Below are 17,397 nucleotides of genomic sequence, written 5' to 3' on the forward strand. Positions count from 1 at the left end.
CCCTAGAACTTGTCCCACCTACACAGTAGATTACCTAAGTTGATATGAAGTTTCTATGCACCCTGGAGTTTGGGAAAGGCAGGTGAGGGTTGCAAATGGTGTTGGCAGCATTCTTTATCAATATGTTCTGATATATCCCAACTAGAATCTCCTTTAAGAAATGTAAAAGTTTCAGTGAGTAGATCTTTCAAGAGCGGATCCATTATTATTTAAAATTTGCAATTAAAATGGAATTTAATAATCCTTAATATATGTTTATAAGTGTATAAGTAAGAGCTTGAGGTAATTTTATCATTTAATCCCCAAAATGACCCTAAGATACAGGAGCTTTATTATACCTATTTTACAGATAGGGAAACTGAGGCTCAGAGCCATTTAATAATTTACATAACTTTCCAAAGTCACACATTTACTGGTGGTGGAGTTTGGATTTGAAATTATATGATCAGACATCAGGGCCTTGTACTTTTAATTAATCACCTCTCTGAAACTTAGTCACCAGGGAGAGCAACATGTGCACATTTTCAGTTCTTTTTATTGATACTGTGTCAACAAAAGCATATGAGTTTTTAACTATATAAACAAGCTAGCAAGATATGAAGCATCAAATATTTAAAACTAAGAATCTGGAATATAAGTAAATATGTAGAGAAAATATAATTCTTCTAGCTGCACAAGCCAGAGGTGATTATTTGCAATGTAATGACAAAAAAAACTGAGATCGGAGAGAGGTGTGCTGAGTTGTCCAAGGTCATAGAGTGGTTGAGATGGATTCGAAGAAGAGTTGTCTTATTCTGAAATCTTCATGAGGCCTCAGCTATTGGGCACTGGGAAGGCTCTTACTTAAACTTGTCATGGAAATACAGAGCAGCAGTAAGCTTAATGCCAGAAATCCTGCTTATTGCTTACCATATGACCAGAAGTTAAGATTGAGTCAATGATTTTCGCCACCCAAAGCCAACTGTTCTGGTATTAAAATGAGCTAAGTACCATAATGAGATGCCACTGCCTACCCATCAGGGTGGCTATTATCAAAAAGATAGAAAATATGAAGTATGGGCAAGGATAAGGAGAAATTAGAACATTTGCATGTGGTTGGTGAGAATGTAAATGATGGCCAGTAGAGAAAATGATTTGGTGGTTCTACAAACAATTAAAAGTAGAATTACCATATGATCCAGAAGTTCCAGTTTCAGGTATATACCCCCAAATAACTGAAATCAGGGAATAAAATAGGGACTCATGTCCCTAGTAGCATTATTTGCAATAGCTAAGGGTCCATCAGCAGATGAACGGATAAACAAAATTTGATATCTGCACACAATGGCACAGTATTGATTTATTCTTAAAAAGGAAGGAAATTTGGGACGCCAGGGTGGCTCAGCAGTTGAACATCTGCCTTCGGCTCAGGGCGTGATCCTAGAGTGCTAGGATCGAGTCCCACATCGGGCTCCCTGCATGGAGCCTGCTTCTTCTCCTTCTGCCTATGTCTCTGCCTCTCTCTCCGTGTCTCTCATGAATAAATAAATAAAATCTTTAAATAAAAAAAAGGAAGGAAATTTGACACATGCTGCAACAGGATGAGCCTTGAGGACATTATGTTAAGTGAAATAAACTAGTCATAAAGGACAAACACTACATGATTCTACTTATACCTAGAGCAGTCAAATTCATAGAGAGTAGAATGGTGATTGTCAAGGGCTGGGGTGGGGAGAATGAGGAGTTATTTAATGGGCTCAGAGTTTTAGTTTTGCAAATGAGCAGAGTTCTGGAGCTGGACGGTGGTGATGGCATGTACCATACACATATTAGTGTCACTGAACTTCACACTTATGATGTAAATTTTATGTGTATTACATAATAATTAAAATTACTTAAATAAGTGAGCTAGCTGGGTGTGTCAGTTAGTGTCCAATCAGGAACACAGACACCCTTCAAATCCTTCAAATGGAAGAAATTGTGATACAATTGGCTGTATGACAGCCAGAGTATGTTGAGAGCACCAGAGGTTTGTGTGATCAAGAGGTTGGTCCCATTCCTAGGGCTGGAAGCCCATGGCAGAGGAGGATGTATGACCTAATCCTAGAATCTGGGACGTATGATGGGAAGGAGAGCCACAGAGGGTGCTGCTGCTGGATGCAGCCGGCAGACAGACAGAGCATCCCAGCTGCTCCCCTCCTTGTACTCGCCTGTTTTCTACCAATGCCTCCCATGGACTTAAACAAATGAGAGAGAAGTTAGCAAGGGAGCCCAGAAATGCAGTTCCTTGTGACACCAAGCAGAGCAGGGGACACAACAAATGGAATGAAGAACAGGTTTGAGAGCAAGGTGGCAAAACACCAACACACAGGGCCATGCAAGATTTCTTTCCTTGTCATTTAAAAAGCTCCCAAATTCCTGTAAAGACTTTAAAAAATCTCTCTACATTGACTTTCAAACATTACAATGCTCAGTGATACTGGCTAATCCCAATTAAATTAATTTACCTTCTACAGGTTAGATACATTCAAAAAGAGTCTATGGAGAAATATATTTGAACAGAGGTTCAGTTTTGGATATTATTCAATGCTTCAGAGACTGTCTCTTGGCAGACCAACTGATAGTCATCCTGAGCTAAATGGTATCCTATTTTACATATATATATATATATATGTATTTTACATGTATATGTGTATGCATATATCTATACATATACATACGTATGTATTTTACATATATGTAAAAATATAACATTTTAAACAAAATATAAATTTATAAAATATAAAAAATAAAAATATTTTTGCAGATACATTTTTAAATTTGTAAACATGAAGTATAAAATACATAATTATAAATATATAATGATATCCAATTTATATATATTATATCTATCTGTTTGTAACATGTACACTCTGATGGAATAAGACTCCTGCTATTCCTTTAAACTCACTACCTTTTTCCTTCATTCACCCAAATCTAAGATAGAGTTCCTTTTCCTTGCAACCTTTACAATCCGCAGTGTACTTGGAATATAATGCTTATAACAGTTGTAACTTTTTGTTGATTCATCTATTCTTTCTGCAAAAACCTATAAACTATTGGAGAGCAAAAACAGTGTGTGTGTATATATATATGTATATATATATATACACACTTTTTCTTATGTATTTACAGTATGCCTGTGTACTATTGTATCTTTATCACTAACAAATAACAACCAATGTGGGGCCAGTTATGTAGTAGGTACTCAGTATTTTCGCAAGAATGGATAAGCTGCTTGATGAAGAGTTGACAGGTTCGAGCAACTGAAGATGGGGCCAGGGGAATAGGAGGAGTGAAAGCCACAGGTGAGCTGTTCAGTACTGATGATGGGGAGGGTGATGATGCTTGGTTTTAAAGTGAATCTGGCTTTTGAAACAATTGAATAGACCATCAGAACTGGGAACTGGGGGCAGCTCGGGTGGCTCAGCAGTTTAGCGCTGCCTTCGGCCCAGGGTGTGATCCTGGCGACCCGGGATCTAGTCCCACGTTGGGCTCCCTGCATGGAGCCTGCTTCTCCCTCTGCCTCTCTCTCTGTCTCTCATGAATAAATAAATAAAATCTTAAAAAAAAAAAAAAGTACTGGGAACTGACTTCAGGAGAAATGTCAGAGCTTGGAGGTAAAAGATTTGAAAGTCATCTTTATAGTGGAGGAAGCAGGCTGTGGTAGCTGGTTTCTTCCACGTATGGCTGTGACAGTGTCCCCTCCTGTTCTGCATGCTCTTCTGGTACTTTCTATTTCCCCATTGAGAGGTGGAGTCTCTGTCACCTCCCCTTGAATGTGGTGGGCCTTCATGTTTGCTTCAATTGACAGTATAGCAGAAATGACACTACGTGCCCAAGTCCTAAAAACGCCTCCCTTTATTAGATTCTTTTTGGGAACCCAGCCACCATACAGTGAAGAAGCCCAAGCAGCATTTGGTGAGGCCCATGTGGAGGGGAGTGGAGACCTGGAGCTCCCAGACAACAGCCAGCACCGGCTTGGCCAGCCTTGTGAGTGAGCCATCCTCAGGTGGAGCTCCAGCGTGGAGCAGAGGCCTGTCATACCCACTAAGCACCATCAGCAATGGACACGTGTGTGCAACATAAATGATTATTATTATTTTAGGCATTGGGTTCTGGGGTGGTCTATTACACAGCAATAGATGATTGATATACATAGGTGGTGAAGGAGCATGCAATTTAAGTCAGCCAGGTCTGGGTTAAAATACCTGATTCTGCTACTCCTGGGCTTGTGGCTTTAGGCACGTTACTCGGAATGGCAGAACTTGTTTCTTTGTGCATCAAATAGGATTAGTAATGGCTGCTGTTGTAATAATTAAAGGGATGCCATAGGTAGGTGTCTAATGCTGTGCTTCATCTCTCTGGTGGTGACAGCATTATTTCTCCAAGATGAGCAAGTTGGAAGTTTTGTAAAGAGAGTATATGTAGAGTAGAGCAGGTCATTTGGAGATGAGTAAAAAAGACAGTAGGGAACAGTCAGAGGCTGAGGAGGGAATCAAGACTAAGTGGCTTCTTGAGAAGGTTGGAGTGAAATATGAAAGGGAAGGCTAGCTAAGATCAAGAGCTGGAAAGGTACCGATTTGGCAGTGGGGAGATGGCTAGTGACATGTAACACAATTGTGTCAACAGAGTGGAGCCTGAAAGCCTGCGTGCCAAGGGAGTAGCGAGAAGCAGCAAACAGTTGGTATTTACTTACACCTTAATTTCTAAACATGTATATGATATTCTTAAAGAACATGAGAATACTTTAAAAAATTTATTTATTCATGAGAGACACAGAGACACAGGCAGAGGGAGAAGGAGACTCCCTGCGAGGAGCCTCATGTGGGACTAGATCTCAGGACCCCAGGATCATGACCTGAGCTGAAGGTAGATGCTCGTCCACTAAGCCATCCAGGCATCCTGAGAATACTTTTCTATTAAAAAGGTATATATCACCCATTTTAATGTCAATTTCAGTGGTTCTTTGCTCTAAAAATGCATCCAGGTGAATCTTACAACTCGTCACCACACTCTATTGGTTTTCCCTATGAGCTCATTTATTGTATTTATGGCTGTCTCTGTGGCTTGCTTCCTGTTTCATATTTACACTTAGATTCTTGATTTTCCAAAATGCCTTGCCTAATTATTACTACAGTTGTACATGTTGCTTATACTCTGCTTCCAAAATGAAAAGCACAGTGTACAGATAAGGTCATAATGACCAGGAGACCAATGACCACGACCAGAAACAGGAGATCTGCTCTTCAATTGATGAGATGAAACCATATTGTCACAAACTACAGAGGATTTCTCACTCCTACTTGATTATTGGTTGCTTTCAGTATGCCCTTAACTGGTCAGAAAATATCCACTATTGTTATCTCAGATCTTTAAGCTGAAAGGAATGATAGGTCCCTCAATTACTAAAAAAGGGAATGGAGGCTTAGACAAGGTACTTGAGTAAAGTTATGGTTATTTACCTCCTTGCAGTGATTCAGTGACATTGATACAAACATGTGACTACAGTAAGCTCATGGTGAAAAGCTAGTTTCCATATATCCTATTGTTTTACTTTTTTGAAGACTAAATTTTCCAAGATGAGATGTAAAATCATTTCTAAGCCATCACATAAAAGGTCTTTAATATTCATTCTCAAACATTTATTTAGTCCCACCATGTGCCAGGCACTGCATTAGGTGGGTCTTCTAAAATATACTATACAAGGGAATGAAACATAATTTTTGGTTTAAAAAGCCAAATTATGAAAATGTAATATTTATTAGGCACTTATAAGATAAAAGGCACTTGCTAGAGCATCACCTCTGCAAGCTTTACACCTCTGTAAAATGTCTGGTTTGCTCAGTTGATTCTAGCATGATGCTAATGAGAGCCAGGTCAGGAGTTTAATTCTTGACAGCTTTTGTACGAGGAATGTTAATTCTGACCAACCACATCTAAGACCCAATCAGTTAGTTCCCACAATTGAGGGGAGTGTGACTGGTAGGGCTAGTTGTGGCCTGGCGACCACACTGGACCTGTGAGTGGAGATAAAAGGCAGGAAATGGAGCTGTCCAAGGTGGGCTCCCAGAATTCCCACACAGCACAGGAAGTACCGATCAGCAAGGATTGGGACATGGGACCTGGGGCTGATAATAAAGCAGAATTTGTTTGGGTCAGGGAGCTTACCACTTCTTCCCTACTTCTGATGTTTCTTTCTGTATGTAGGGAGTTCAGGACACTCCTAACATCTCCCCTTTCACTCTCTGTCCTAGTAGAGGTGTCTTAACTGCCCAGTGAATTTGGGAAAAGTGAACTGGGCTTACTGGCCTCTTTCCTGTAGCTTCTGGGAACTAGCTGCCTCCAAGGCAAGCTTGCAATAGCCCCACAAGGCAGTGACTGAGTGGATCTGTCTGCCTATTCTGGGGGTTGAGAAATAGGAAGATCATTTGCCTACAGATGCAAGCTACCTCCTCCAGGCTGCTCTTTATCAGTAACAAAGGTAGTATTTTGGCACTAATCATGTCTAGAACCAGCTCAGCAAAGCTGGCATTCTATACAAGACACAGGAAACCAAACAGGCACTCTCGCTAGGCAGAACTGCTCCAATATTGTCAGAGCAGACTGCTCTTAAAGCTGCAATGTTCTGGAATATTTTCAGGTGACCCAGAAATTAAAGTTCAGGATCCCTGGAAATCCTTATGTCTATAAGCCACACCTTTAACTTTAGCCAAGAAACGTGTATGTTTCAACAAGTAAAGGGTGAGGGAATCTTCCAAACATTGCCTACAACCATGCTCAGAGCATGTGGCTTAATTTTTAAGCAGCTGCGTTGTTAGGCATGGGACATCAGCAAAGTGGTATGAACATAGAACTGGGTCTGGCCTTTGTTGTCCATTGGGGGAAGGGAGTAAATATTTTTTTTCTTTCATCGTTACTTTGCCTCCTCCCTTCTGAGGTAGATTGATGTGGATTATAAAGAAACTTGTCCTCACTTTCTGCAGAAAAGGAGTCTGGTGGAGGGGATCTGAAGATGCCTGCATGAGAGTCAAAACGAGATTTTGAATGGCCTCTGAGTTGGCAGCCAACCTCCTGAAATCATATTGTCTGAAGTCCCTTGGAGTTTCTTTTCTGAGGACAACACGGCAGTCTATTTATTGGTTTCAGTTGCTATGAAGTGACCGTCCTCAGAAGTGAGGCTGTTGCCCTTAGCTACACATTTCTTTGTGGGCATAATCTTGTATCACACAGCACCAAATCAGCAGCTGGGAAAGGCAGAGATCCTGATGAAATATGAATATGATGATGATGAAATATTTTCCTAGCGGTAGCCTCCTTTTATAAGACAAGCTGTGCCTAATTCAGCTTGGAAATGACACATGACCTTTTCAAAGGAAAGGGCCGGCTTTATTTTAACACTGTCCTCTTCCCTCTCAAGTAGGGATTTGCTTTTTTGTTCTGAGATGTGTCAGTTAAAATGATGTCTTCTGAATAATCTCCCTCCTGATCGTCTGCACCTCAGGGTTGTTGGGAGGATTGCAGGGGATGATGTATCGGGTGCACCTGGTAGCCGGTAGGCAGGGCTCATGTAACTACTGGTTCTTGTTGCTTGTTCTCATCTTGGAGAAGGGAAGACTCTGGACCTTGGTGCTTGTCTTCAGATAATGAGTATCTTTGTTTCATTCTCTCCCTCCTCCATGCCACCTCCCCTGCCCCATTCCACAGATTAGATATTTTCATTCAGGGTAATTGTAGAGTACATTTCTACTTTGAATTTCATTTGCTATCTTCTGGTATCTAAGCTCTTTGATCCCACTCCTTTGTTTTATATCTTCCATTTTGAGAAGAATCTTCAAGTTTTTGGTATTTTTTTGCGACAGAGATCCACTGTTAATTTATGCAACTTTCCATTACGCGCCAATAAGATGTTGGGGGAGGGGGTATCTTCATGTGTCTCATACCCAAAATCTATTTGCACTCTTTTGTCTCTTTTTCTTAAGGCAGTTCCAAATGCACCCCATGTGTGCTGACGTTTGAAAAGACTGTAAAATTAAAGCTACGTAATTATGAATACTATGAAAAAGGTTTTGACAACTTTTGGTGGCATTTAATTCAAGTTAAACTCCTCTCATTCAAAATAATAAGCATAATGTTACTTATTATGTAAATGAGGTGGCAAGGCAGATGTTTTTCATCCTGATGCATTCACTGGGGATTAATACATAAAAAACTGAGCAGGAGGGGCCTGTGTTCAACCTGGGAATTTGAATAAGGGTTGAGCAACAGGAAGGATGATTACTCTGGAGCTGCTCTGTTCAATAGGGGAGCCAGTAACCACATGAGGCCATTTAAATATGAATCAATTAAAAGGAAATAAAATTACAATTAAAAGTTTCTCAGCCACATTAGACATAATTCACATGCCCAATAGCCACATGTTGCTTGTGGCTACTTATCAAAGAGCACAGATAGAAAACATTTCTATCACTTCGGAAAACTTATACTGGGCAGTGCCACTAATCAGAGAGCTATGAAAACAGCTGGGCATGCTGTGGATTTCTCTTCTCAACTGGAACTTCATCCATGAGGGGTCTACAAACTTTTAGAAAGGGTGTAGATCCATAAGGAGCCAAGAGATAAAGGGGTAGCAATCAGGTTGCTTCTGTGCTTCTTAAACTTTAAATGGGCAACCACATCACCTGGGGATCTTAAAGTGTAGCTACTGAGCAGGTCTAGGCTGGAGCCTGAGAGTCAGCACTTAGATTTGCCTCCCAAGTGCTGCTGCTGCTGCTGGTATGGGGACCGCACTTGGAGAATCACAGATTTACAGAATTGATTTCCAATCTTGCCTCGTTATCATTATTACTTGGGTAGGTTTAAAAACCACTGATGCCTAGCTCTCACCCCACCCCCAAATTTGACTGAATTAGTCTGGGGGCGGGTGGTCTGGGCATCACAGATTTAAAAAATCCTCAAGTGATCACTCTCCAAGTGATCACCATTTTAGGAACCATTAATGATGATAAAGCAAGTCTGTTAGGCCTGAGGACCTGAAGCACTGGCTGCACCTGGAAGTTTGTTAGAAATGCATATTCTCTGGCCCAGATCCTGTCCCGCTGAGTCATAACCTGCATTTTCAACAGCTTTCCCCAGGTGATACCATGCACCTTCAAGGTGAGAACGACTGTGCTGAATGGCCTTTTAAAGTAATAATTTATTGATCTATGCCAATGTGCTTTAAAGAAATCTTTCAAGTGACAAGTTCTTTTAGTGCCTAAAAATACTGCAGCATATAACTTAGTCCACCTTTATGCCAAATTACTGAGGCTTTATTAGACTGTCAGTGCACAAACTAGGTGGTTTCTGCTTGCATTGTAACAGATAGTATCAATAATCCAGGCAGAGGGGAGATTGTGGACGTTCAAGTCTCAAGCAGAAGCTCAAAAATAACCAAAGCTTTTAAGGAACTAGTTCTACACGTTTGCATAAAATTTATTATTCAAGATAAAATGCTCTTTCGTTTTAGGTGAATGATTACTGGTGTGAGAAAATTGTATACTTCTAATCGACTACCAGAGATACAACATAGTTGTATTCTTAATTTCTGTAACTTCTTATTATGCAACACTGAGATCCTGGAGGGGAGGGCAGGAAGGGACAATAAGATCATAACAAAAAAAAAAAAAAAAAATCTTTTTTCTGCCATTGTGTTTTCCTAATCAGTCTCTCCCAGTAGTATTTTAGGGGAATAGTGCCAAAGACAATTATAATGTAGAAAGGCCAACCATTTGATGTATTTATTAGAGCAGTGCTTCTCAAACTTGCATGTGGTAGGAATCCCGTGGGGAACTTGTTAAAATGCACACTATGATACAGTAAGTCTGGGGTGGGACCTGAGACTGCATTTCTAACAATACAGGTGTCGGGATGCTACTGGGCCATTGACCACATTTTGAGTAGCAACGGGTTACTTGGTTCTTTCAGGACATCGTTCGGTAAACTCTCATCTCAATGACTCAAAACATCAAATGGTCTGGTGTAAATAATAAGAAGGGTGATTTGTGTTGAAAGTGCTGACTTGCTAATTTGAATCATCTAAAAGAGAGACATCAAAAGGTCAAAATTATTCATAGATCCATCATTATCAGGAGACTAATCGGGAAATGAAGTCATTTAAGGCAAAAGCAAAATAGTAACACAAATACCTCAGATGACTACTAGGGCAAAATTTTCAAAATGTTGCAAGCTGTCTGCATGCTTGAAGTAGCAATTTACATGCATAATTAGGTGCAATCAACAGTTTTGAAATGTAATATATTTTCTGAGCCCATATTTACTTATGACAGATGCAAAAAAAAATCTGTGTCCCCAAAAAATAGAAGGGCAGAGAAAGAAAAATATTTGCATTTAACAGTGGGACTCTTTACAAGCACATGCCTAAATTTAGAACAAATTTAGTTGAAGTATTGTATCTTTATTTTGATTTAATCTTCATTTAAGCCTTGAAAGAAGTTCACAAACACATTTGGAAGTGACAAGCATGTAAGAATAATAACTTACCAGTCAGCTGTTCCGAGCTCCTGTTGGACCTGACATGTAATTTTTACTTCTACACTGTGGAAGGAAAATCTGACAAATTCAAAACTTTATTGCACAAAACACCACACTGACTTTCCTCCTGTCTTCAGAAGGGGCTTCATTCTTTAAAGATACAAAATATCTTTTAGAATAATTTATATAAAAAGATTAAGCTAACAATTTCTTCTTCCTAAATCAAGGTCCTCAGATGGGTGCTCAAAGTGAATTTCTATCATCTTACTATTTTCAGCATAACAGGCAGTGATTGTGGTGTGCTCACTGCGCACTAACGCACTCTGCTGAGCACTTTACACCTACAATCTAATTTACTGTTATAAAAATACTATAAAAATTGATTTATTATAATATACTGGGGAGGAAATGGAGAGTAGGCACATAGCTCTCTGTTTTTGGCTGATATATTACTACATAAAGGGTCCTATGTCCTAGAGTGCATTTCAGACTAATGCCAGCTCATTTTATTTTAAATAGGATCCCAACTTGGAAAATGAGCTTGAAGTCTGTTTTTCAGGAATTCTGAAGAAAAAGCGAATGAGGAATTCAGTTCCCAAACTTCTTTGCAAAAGCATGCTCACATTGCAATATCCAGATTGGCTGTCTACACGATTAAATTAAAGTGGCAATTAATTTCTGTCACGTTTATAGGCCGAGTCAGAGATTAAGAGATTGAACTGAAGGATAGGGCCTAATGATGTGTTCTTGTGCAACTGCATCTGTTGAGACAGAGTCTTGATACGGCGAAGTTGTCTTAAGGTAACGCAAAGCAGTCACGAACAATGCAATTTTCTAGTCTCATTAGGTAAGCGTTATCCGTGATACATTATATGCTATGGAAAAAAGGCCACCCTCTGCTAAGAAATGCATGAATAGTTCATTTATCTGCTGATCCATTTGGGGGCATTATGGAACTCAGAGCCCAGAACAATGGGCTCTATTTAATATTAAACAGGTCCTTAATAACCTGCTATTTCTCTCCACAGCTGCTGGAGGGTCCCTCCTGGACGTGCAGAGTTGCAGTCAGCAGTTCCCAAGAAGTTGTAAGCTACTCCCCCAGTACCGAGTGGCGTTCAATCTAGAAGTCGTGCTGATCACCTGACCCCGGTGAGCCCCGATGTAGGAATTCCCAGGACTAGCCTCGTCACCCCCATGTACCTCTCTCTGCAGACGCCGCTCGCCGCCTGGCCGGGGGTCGCCGCGGGCACCTCGGGGGGCCCTGCCCTGCCCTGCCCTGCCCTGCCCTGCGGAGCCCGCCCCGACCTCCCGCCGCGCCGTCCGCCTCCCGCACCGACCCTCCCCGCCGACCTTGACGCCCGAGCGGGGCGCGCCGCGAGCCTCGCGTCCTCGGGTCCCCGCGGGGCCCCACCCCTTCCCGGGCCGGAGGCGAGGGTAGGTGGGTTCCCCGCGCGGAGCCGCCCGGCCCGCTGCTTCTGCTCTCTCCATCCAGCTCCCCAGCGCGGGGCTGCGCGGCGGCGGCCCCCGGAGGACACACACGCACGCTCCGGAGGGCTGAGCCCGGGACGCGCTCGGCGCGGGGGAGGGCGGGGGGGCGCCCCGGCCCCGGCCCCGGCCCTCCGCCCTCCGCGCGCCCCCGGGTGCAGGTCGGGAGCCCCTCCTTTCCCGGCCCTGCGCGCCGCCGGGGCGAGGCCAAAGGTGAGGGGTCGGCGCTCGGTCAGCGGGCGGGGACCGCAGGGCTCCCAGGCGCCGGGCAGCCCCCTCCCCGCCGTTTCGCCCGGCGGTCCTTGCAGTAACTTTGTTCCGAAGGCCGGAGGGGAGGGGAGACGCCGAGGGGCCCCCGGAGAGGCCGGCGAGCGCCGCGACTCTGGAGGCCCGGCTGGAGAGCAAGTCCCCGGGCGGCCCCGGGGCTGGGCGCGCGGCTGGGAGGCGTCGCCTTCGCCGCCGCCGCCGCCGCCGCCGCCGCCGCCGCCGCCGCCGGGATGCGCTCTGCCTAGCGGGGCTGCCGGGGGCGCCCGAAGGCCGCCGCTCCAAGGACACGCGGCCCCCCGCTCCCCGCGCGCCCCGGCCCAGACGCCGCCGGCGCCCGAGCCAGTACCGAGCCGAGCGGGCGAGCGGAGCTGCGGGGAGCGCGGCGAGGGGCGGCAGGAGGGAGGGCGCGCGGGAGGCGGCCCCTCCTCGGCGAGCCATGCGTGCCGCGGGCAGCTGAGGAGCCGCCGGGCGCCGCTGCCAAGTCCCCGCTCCGCTTTTGTCTTGCCCTCCAGTGAATGGGAAGATGGAGATGGATGTTGAGGGAGTTTCTCCGCGCCCGGAGCCCATCCCCCGCTCCCAGGGGGCTGGCGGAGCCTGCCAGGCGCCGCCACAGCCGCCCCAGCCCCAGCCCCAGCCCCAGCCCCAGCCCCAGCCGCCGCCGCCGCCGCCGCCGCCGCCGCCGGCTCAGGATGAAGTGCCCGGCGGGAGTGCGGGCGCGGAGGACAGCGACGATCCCGACGCGAGACCCGGCAGCGCGAGAGGCGAGAGCAAGGTAGGTGCACCGTGTTGGAGCTGTGACACCTTTTGAACAGAACCGAGCATCTCTGGTAGTGGCTGTCACTTGAACCCCTCCGCTCCCCCCACCCCTTCCCCGGTTTGTGCGGTGCTGGGGGTTGCAGATGTGGAGAGGGCGTGAGGCTGGGGAGGGCCGTCGCCGGGAGAGAGTGACTTTCCGAACTGGAAGGCGCGCGCGCGCGTGTCTGTGTGTGTGTGTGTGTGTGTGTGTGCGCGTGTGCGTGTGCGTGCAGGAGGCTGTCCTGGTTTCCGTGTTCAGAGGTGTGTGCCCAGAAAAGTCTTCTGGTACATGCGATGTGGTGCCCAGGGTAGAGCACAGCGTCCCCGGAGAGCCGTGCTCACAGACCTTTGCCTGTGCACACCACAGTGGGACCAAGGCTTATTCAGATGATGTAGGTCAAGGGGAAGCGTGTCTCCAGGAGCTCCCAAGTGGCTTCTGAGACTCCTTGGAGGGAGGTGACATCGACCTTAAGATGGCAACAATGGGAGCAAAGTTTGGCTCATTTGCAGAACGGGGAGCGCTGCCTAACCCAGCTCTAAACTCGAGGTCCTCCTCCTCCTCCTCCTCCTCCTCCTCGGCGGGCACCCTGCTAGCTAGGAGGGCAAGGGACCAGGTGCCTGGCAGCAGATGAGCCCTGGAAATCTTTTGCAGCCCTGCTGTGTCATTGTAGACCAGGGGATAGCTACTTCTTACTGTGGAGAGGAGAGTTCTTCAGGTAATTGGATTCCAGTAAGAGATTGCTCAAATGCCATCATTCTCTGGTGCTGTTTCTTCTGTTGAGAAAATTGTAAAGGAAAGGAAACGGCATAGAAAATACTGCCTTGGTAATATTATGAGAGTGTATTTATTACAGCTTGGTCTCTGAGCACAGTCTTTTTCCATTCACGCCTGGAGTTCCGTTTTGTGGAAGCTGGTGTGGTGTTCAGGTGTATCTGTGTGAAGTGTGCACATGTATTTGTTAATGCATTTTTGAAACTGCTAATCGTGGGGAAAAGTTGGTGTAACAGAGCAGGATACCAAAGAAGGGTCAGTCAATATACTTTCTCAGTTTTGATCACTTAAGAAAATAGCCACCTCGCCTGCTTAGAGGAGGATTGCGTGGCACCGAGCGCTCCTCCTCGGAGATTTTGCCTTGGTTTCTGTTGGACCTTCCTGAAGGTACTAGTGGATTAAACAAATAATACCCGAAACACATGGGGATCACGTTGAGGGTTGCTGTTCTGTATTTGGAGACAGGCTCACTTAACAAGTTGGTATTTGCAAATGTTCAGAATTGTTTTGAATTTTGAAACTGAGGTAAGGATTGGCATTGTTGTTTATCTACCCAAATCAATATTGTGATTTAAAGGGCAGTCTACCACGGAACGGGAATTTGAACACACACTAACGGAACCGGGGTGCCTTACAAATGCACACAAGATTTACATTGTAAAAACTATGATGAATTTTAATATTCTGATACCCTCAGCTTTCCAGTTGCTCTTGATTTCATGAATATTTAATTCTGTCATGACTGCATATTTACTACTTTAAATGACTGTGTGCGCTCAGTTTTATGAAATAACCATAACCGAGTATGATATTACTTAATCCAACTTTAAGTGTCTTTTGCAGAATAGGTGGGAATAATTAAAATATACAACCAGTGCTGCTATTTCCATATTGTTGGTTCATGTGCCCTGAGCATGAGAAATTCCTGCCATCAGCAAAAATCTGTGCTTATTTGTTTCCCTTTGATGCACCATGCAGACTGTCTAATGTTCTACCGGTTGTGAGGAATAAGGAAGGCAATGCACTACAAAATTACAGCAGGTGAAGACAGGCCTGAAAGCGGGTTGATTACATATCGTTAATTAGCATGTTCAGATAATTGAGTATTCCACTGATGTGATTTGCTTTCCGTTTGTCTGCAATTTCTTGAGGTGGAAACAAAATACTACTTTTTTTCCCCTCCAGGTGTTTGCCTTAAAAAATCATGTTGAATCCTTCTCTTAAGCCAGAAATCAGCTGTGTTAACCCTTTGTTTGCCTCTGCTACTGGCTCTTCTGAGTTTGAGGACAGTTGCTGTGTTTCAGACTTTCATAACTCTTTTTGTCTTTCATGGATACTAAGGCAAGTCATAAATTGATTTTTCGTAGCAAATCCTGGTTTCATTAGCGGGAGTGGGCTTTTGGGTGTCTGACCAAATTATTCTACTAAAATATAAATGGAAGACAAAGTGGGATAAAGTGGTATGTGGTTTTACCAAGCTGTTTGGGGTGAAGCGAGGCTATTATTGTGATAGGATTTAAACACAATAATGTACAGTTGTAATGAAGTGGACTTGTATTTTCACTCATGAAAGTAATGAAATACGAAATTTGAATACTCTTTTATCTTAAATCTTCCTCCAAGGAAGGGTACTGTAAATAGGATGTCAATGGATATGACTCCCCTCCCCATCAAATAAGGTATCCAGGGAGCAATGGCATTTTTTTTTTTTTTCAGATTCTGATTTGGGGGCCATGATTTTTTTTTGTCATGAATTTACCCCAGTTGTCTTATTGGAAAGGAAATCAGAGCTTATTGCCAGATCAGCTTGTCTCCTCAATTGCAGGTGCATGGTTATACGTTCTCAGAAAGTCTCTGAAATAAGAGGAAAGGTTAGAAAACTGGATCAGTCAAAGGATTTTTTACACCAGAGTTTCATGATGTGACTGGCACTTTCTGTTCCTAGAATAACAATGCCTGATTCCTCTCTACCAACTACTCTTTGGAGAAATGTTAAAGCAGCTACATACTATATACGCTTTGATTCCATGAATTGGCGTCGACCCTAAATCGACCATTTATTCCTCCTCTGTGCTTGCAGGCAGGTTTATATTAAACCTTCACAAAAAACCAGTTTCCTCTCCTTGCAATGACATCCAAAGACAAAGTGGTCCCCCCTTTGGGGACCTAGAGATATTTCCTCACCCATTATCTCAAGCACTTCTTTCTCGTGTCAGAAAAGAGTTTCTCTAATCTGAACAGAACCTTTTTCTTCTGGCCTTGCAGATGCATGGTCATGCCCTTAAGTAAGAGACCTTCCTGTCCTCGAAAGAGTTCTCCTCCCTGGATTTGATCATCCTCAAAACTTTCTTGCAGAGTTCTCTGCAGGCCTTAGATATTTCATTTTTTTAGTGCCATTTAAAACTCTTTTGAAATGCTTTGTTTATGCTGAATAACTCCTGGATAAATATTTCTGAAACTTTCTTTGGAAAAGTTAAAGTTCCTTATGTTGAGGACCAGCACCCAGTAACTCACTCCATCTGTGCTATCTAGCTACTTATACAAATGTGTAAATTCTTCCCTTGATCCCAGATGAGTGATGTAAATGATTCTTTCTGGTCTCCTGTAGCTTCATCTTGTTCATGTGTTCTCCCCTTTTCTTCCCCCCTCTTTCCTCCCCCTTCAACACATACATGTGTACACCCCCCCCACACACACACCATTTACTGTGAAATGTATGTTCATGGCCCACGTGTGAGGTCTCATGACCAAGCTTTCCTCTTTGTTCAGTTCTCATTAAAGCCTTGATTTGAAAAATACATCTTCTTGTGGTTTTGGACCAGAGAGACTCTGTGCGCTGTTGCTACCAGTGATACTTCACTGATGAATGTGACTCAAGATTCTCATTTCAACTGCTTTTCATCAGTGACACTGTCCTAAGTCATCAGTCTTATGGAGGTTGCTGCAGGGAATCTCTTACCCAGCCTGTCAAGACATTTTTAAAATCCTTTAATTTTGAAATAACTTTAGATCTATAAAAGAGTTGCAAACATAAGACAGAGTTCCCATAAACTCTTTACCGAGACTCCTCTACTGTTAACATCCTTCTTAATCATGCTACGTATATCACAATGAAGAAATTAACTCTGGCACAGTACTATTAGCTTAACTTGTCCAGTCAACATTTAGTGAGCGAATTTGTAAACATATTGAGGTTTTTCATTTTATCCTTCTAGGATTTAAGACTTTCTTTACACCTGAAAGGTCTTTGAGAGAGTATTTAAGAGCCAAATTTAATTGGCATTAACTATCCCCCCTTTTTTTCTGCTGGGTAGGAGCAGCTTGTGAAGTACAAAGGTTGAGGTCCCAGGGGATCTGCATCCTGCTGCAGTGAGCCCTAGGGGAATTACAACTTTGGCAAAGCTCTTGAGTGCTGTTAACTTATGGGGAGTGATAGTCTTCTTTTTTTATTTTATCCTGAAAAACATTCCTGCGCCAGGTAAGATAGGGTTTGTCAGTACACAGAGGACAGCAAAGTCTCAAGTGGC

The 17,397-nt window shown here is 43.8% G+C and overlaps 1 protein-coding gene and 1 long non-coding RNA gene across 11 annotated transcripts in view; both read left to right on the forward strand.

Moving 5' to 3' along the window:
- The first annotated feature begins 11,579 nt into the window (after positions 1–11,579).
- RBMS3 (RNA binding motif single stranded interacting protein 3) overlaps positions 11,580–17,397 on the forward strand; it is a 1,291,910-nt gene continuing 1,286,092 nt past the window's right edge. For 9 of the 10 annotated variants that reach the window (XM_072793055.1, XM_072793061.1, XM_072793062.1 and 6 more), the window contains exons 1-2: positions 11,580–11,700; positions 12,816–13,075. In XM_072793055.1, coding sequence (XP_072649156.1) covers positions 12,827–13,075 — 249 coding nt within the window. In that variant the 5' untranslated portion in view covers positions 11,580–11,700; positions 12,816–12,826. Of the gene's footprint in view, positions 11,701–12,153; positions 12,250–12,815; positions 13,076–17,397 lie in introns of those variants that run through there. The other variant, XM_072793056.1, reaches the window with a different exon arrangement.
- Positions 13,661–17,397, forward strand: part of LOC140614148 (uncharacterized) — a 159,141-nt gene continuing 155,404 nt past the window's right edge. The window contains exon 1 of the long non-coding RNA XR_012015041.1: positions 13,661–13,814. This is a non-coding gene — a long non-coding RNA (uncharacterized lncRNA). The remainder of the gene's footprint in view (positions 13,815–17,397) is intronic.

The sequence above is a fragment of the Canis lupus genome, chromosome 22 (assembly GCF_048164855.1).
Source record: "Canis lupus baileyi chromosome 22, mCanLup2.hap1, whole genome shotgun sequence".
NCBI classification, from domain to species: domain Eukaryota; kingdom Metazoa; phylum Chordata; class Mammalia; order Carnivora; family Canidae; genus Canis; species Canis lupus.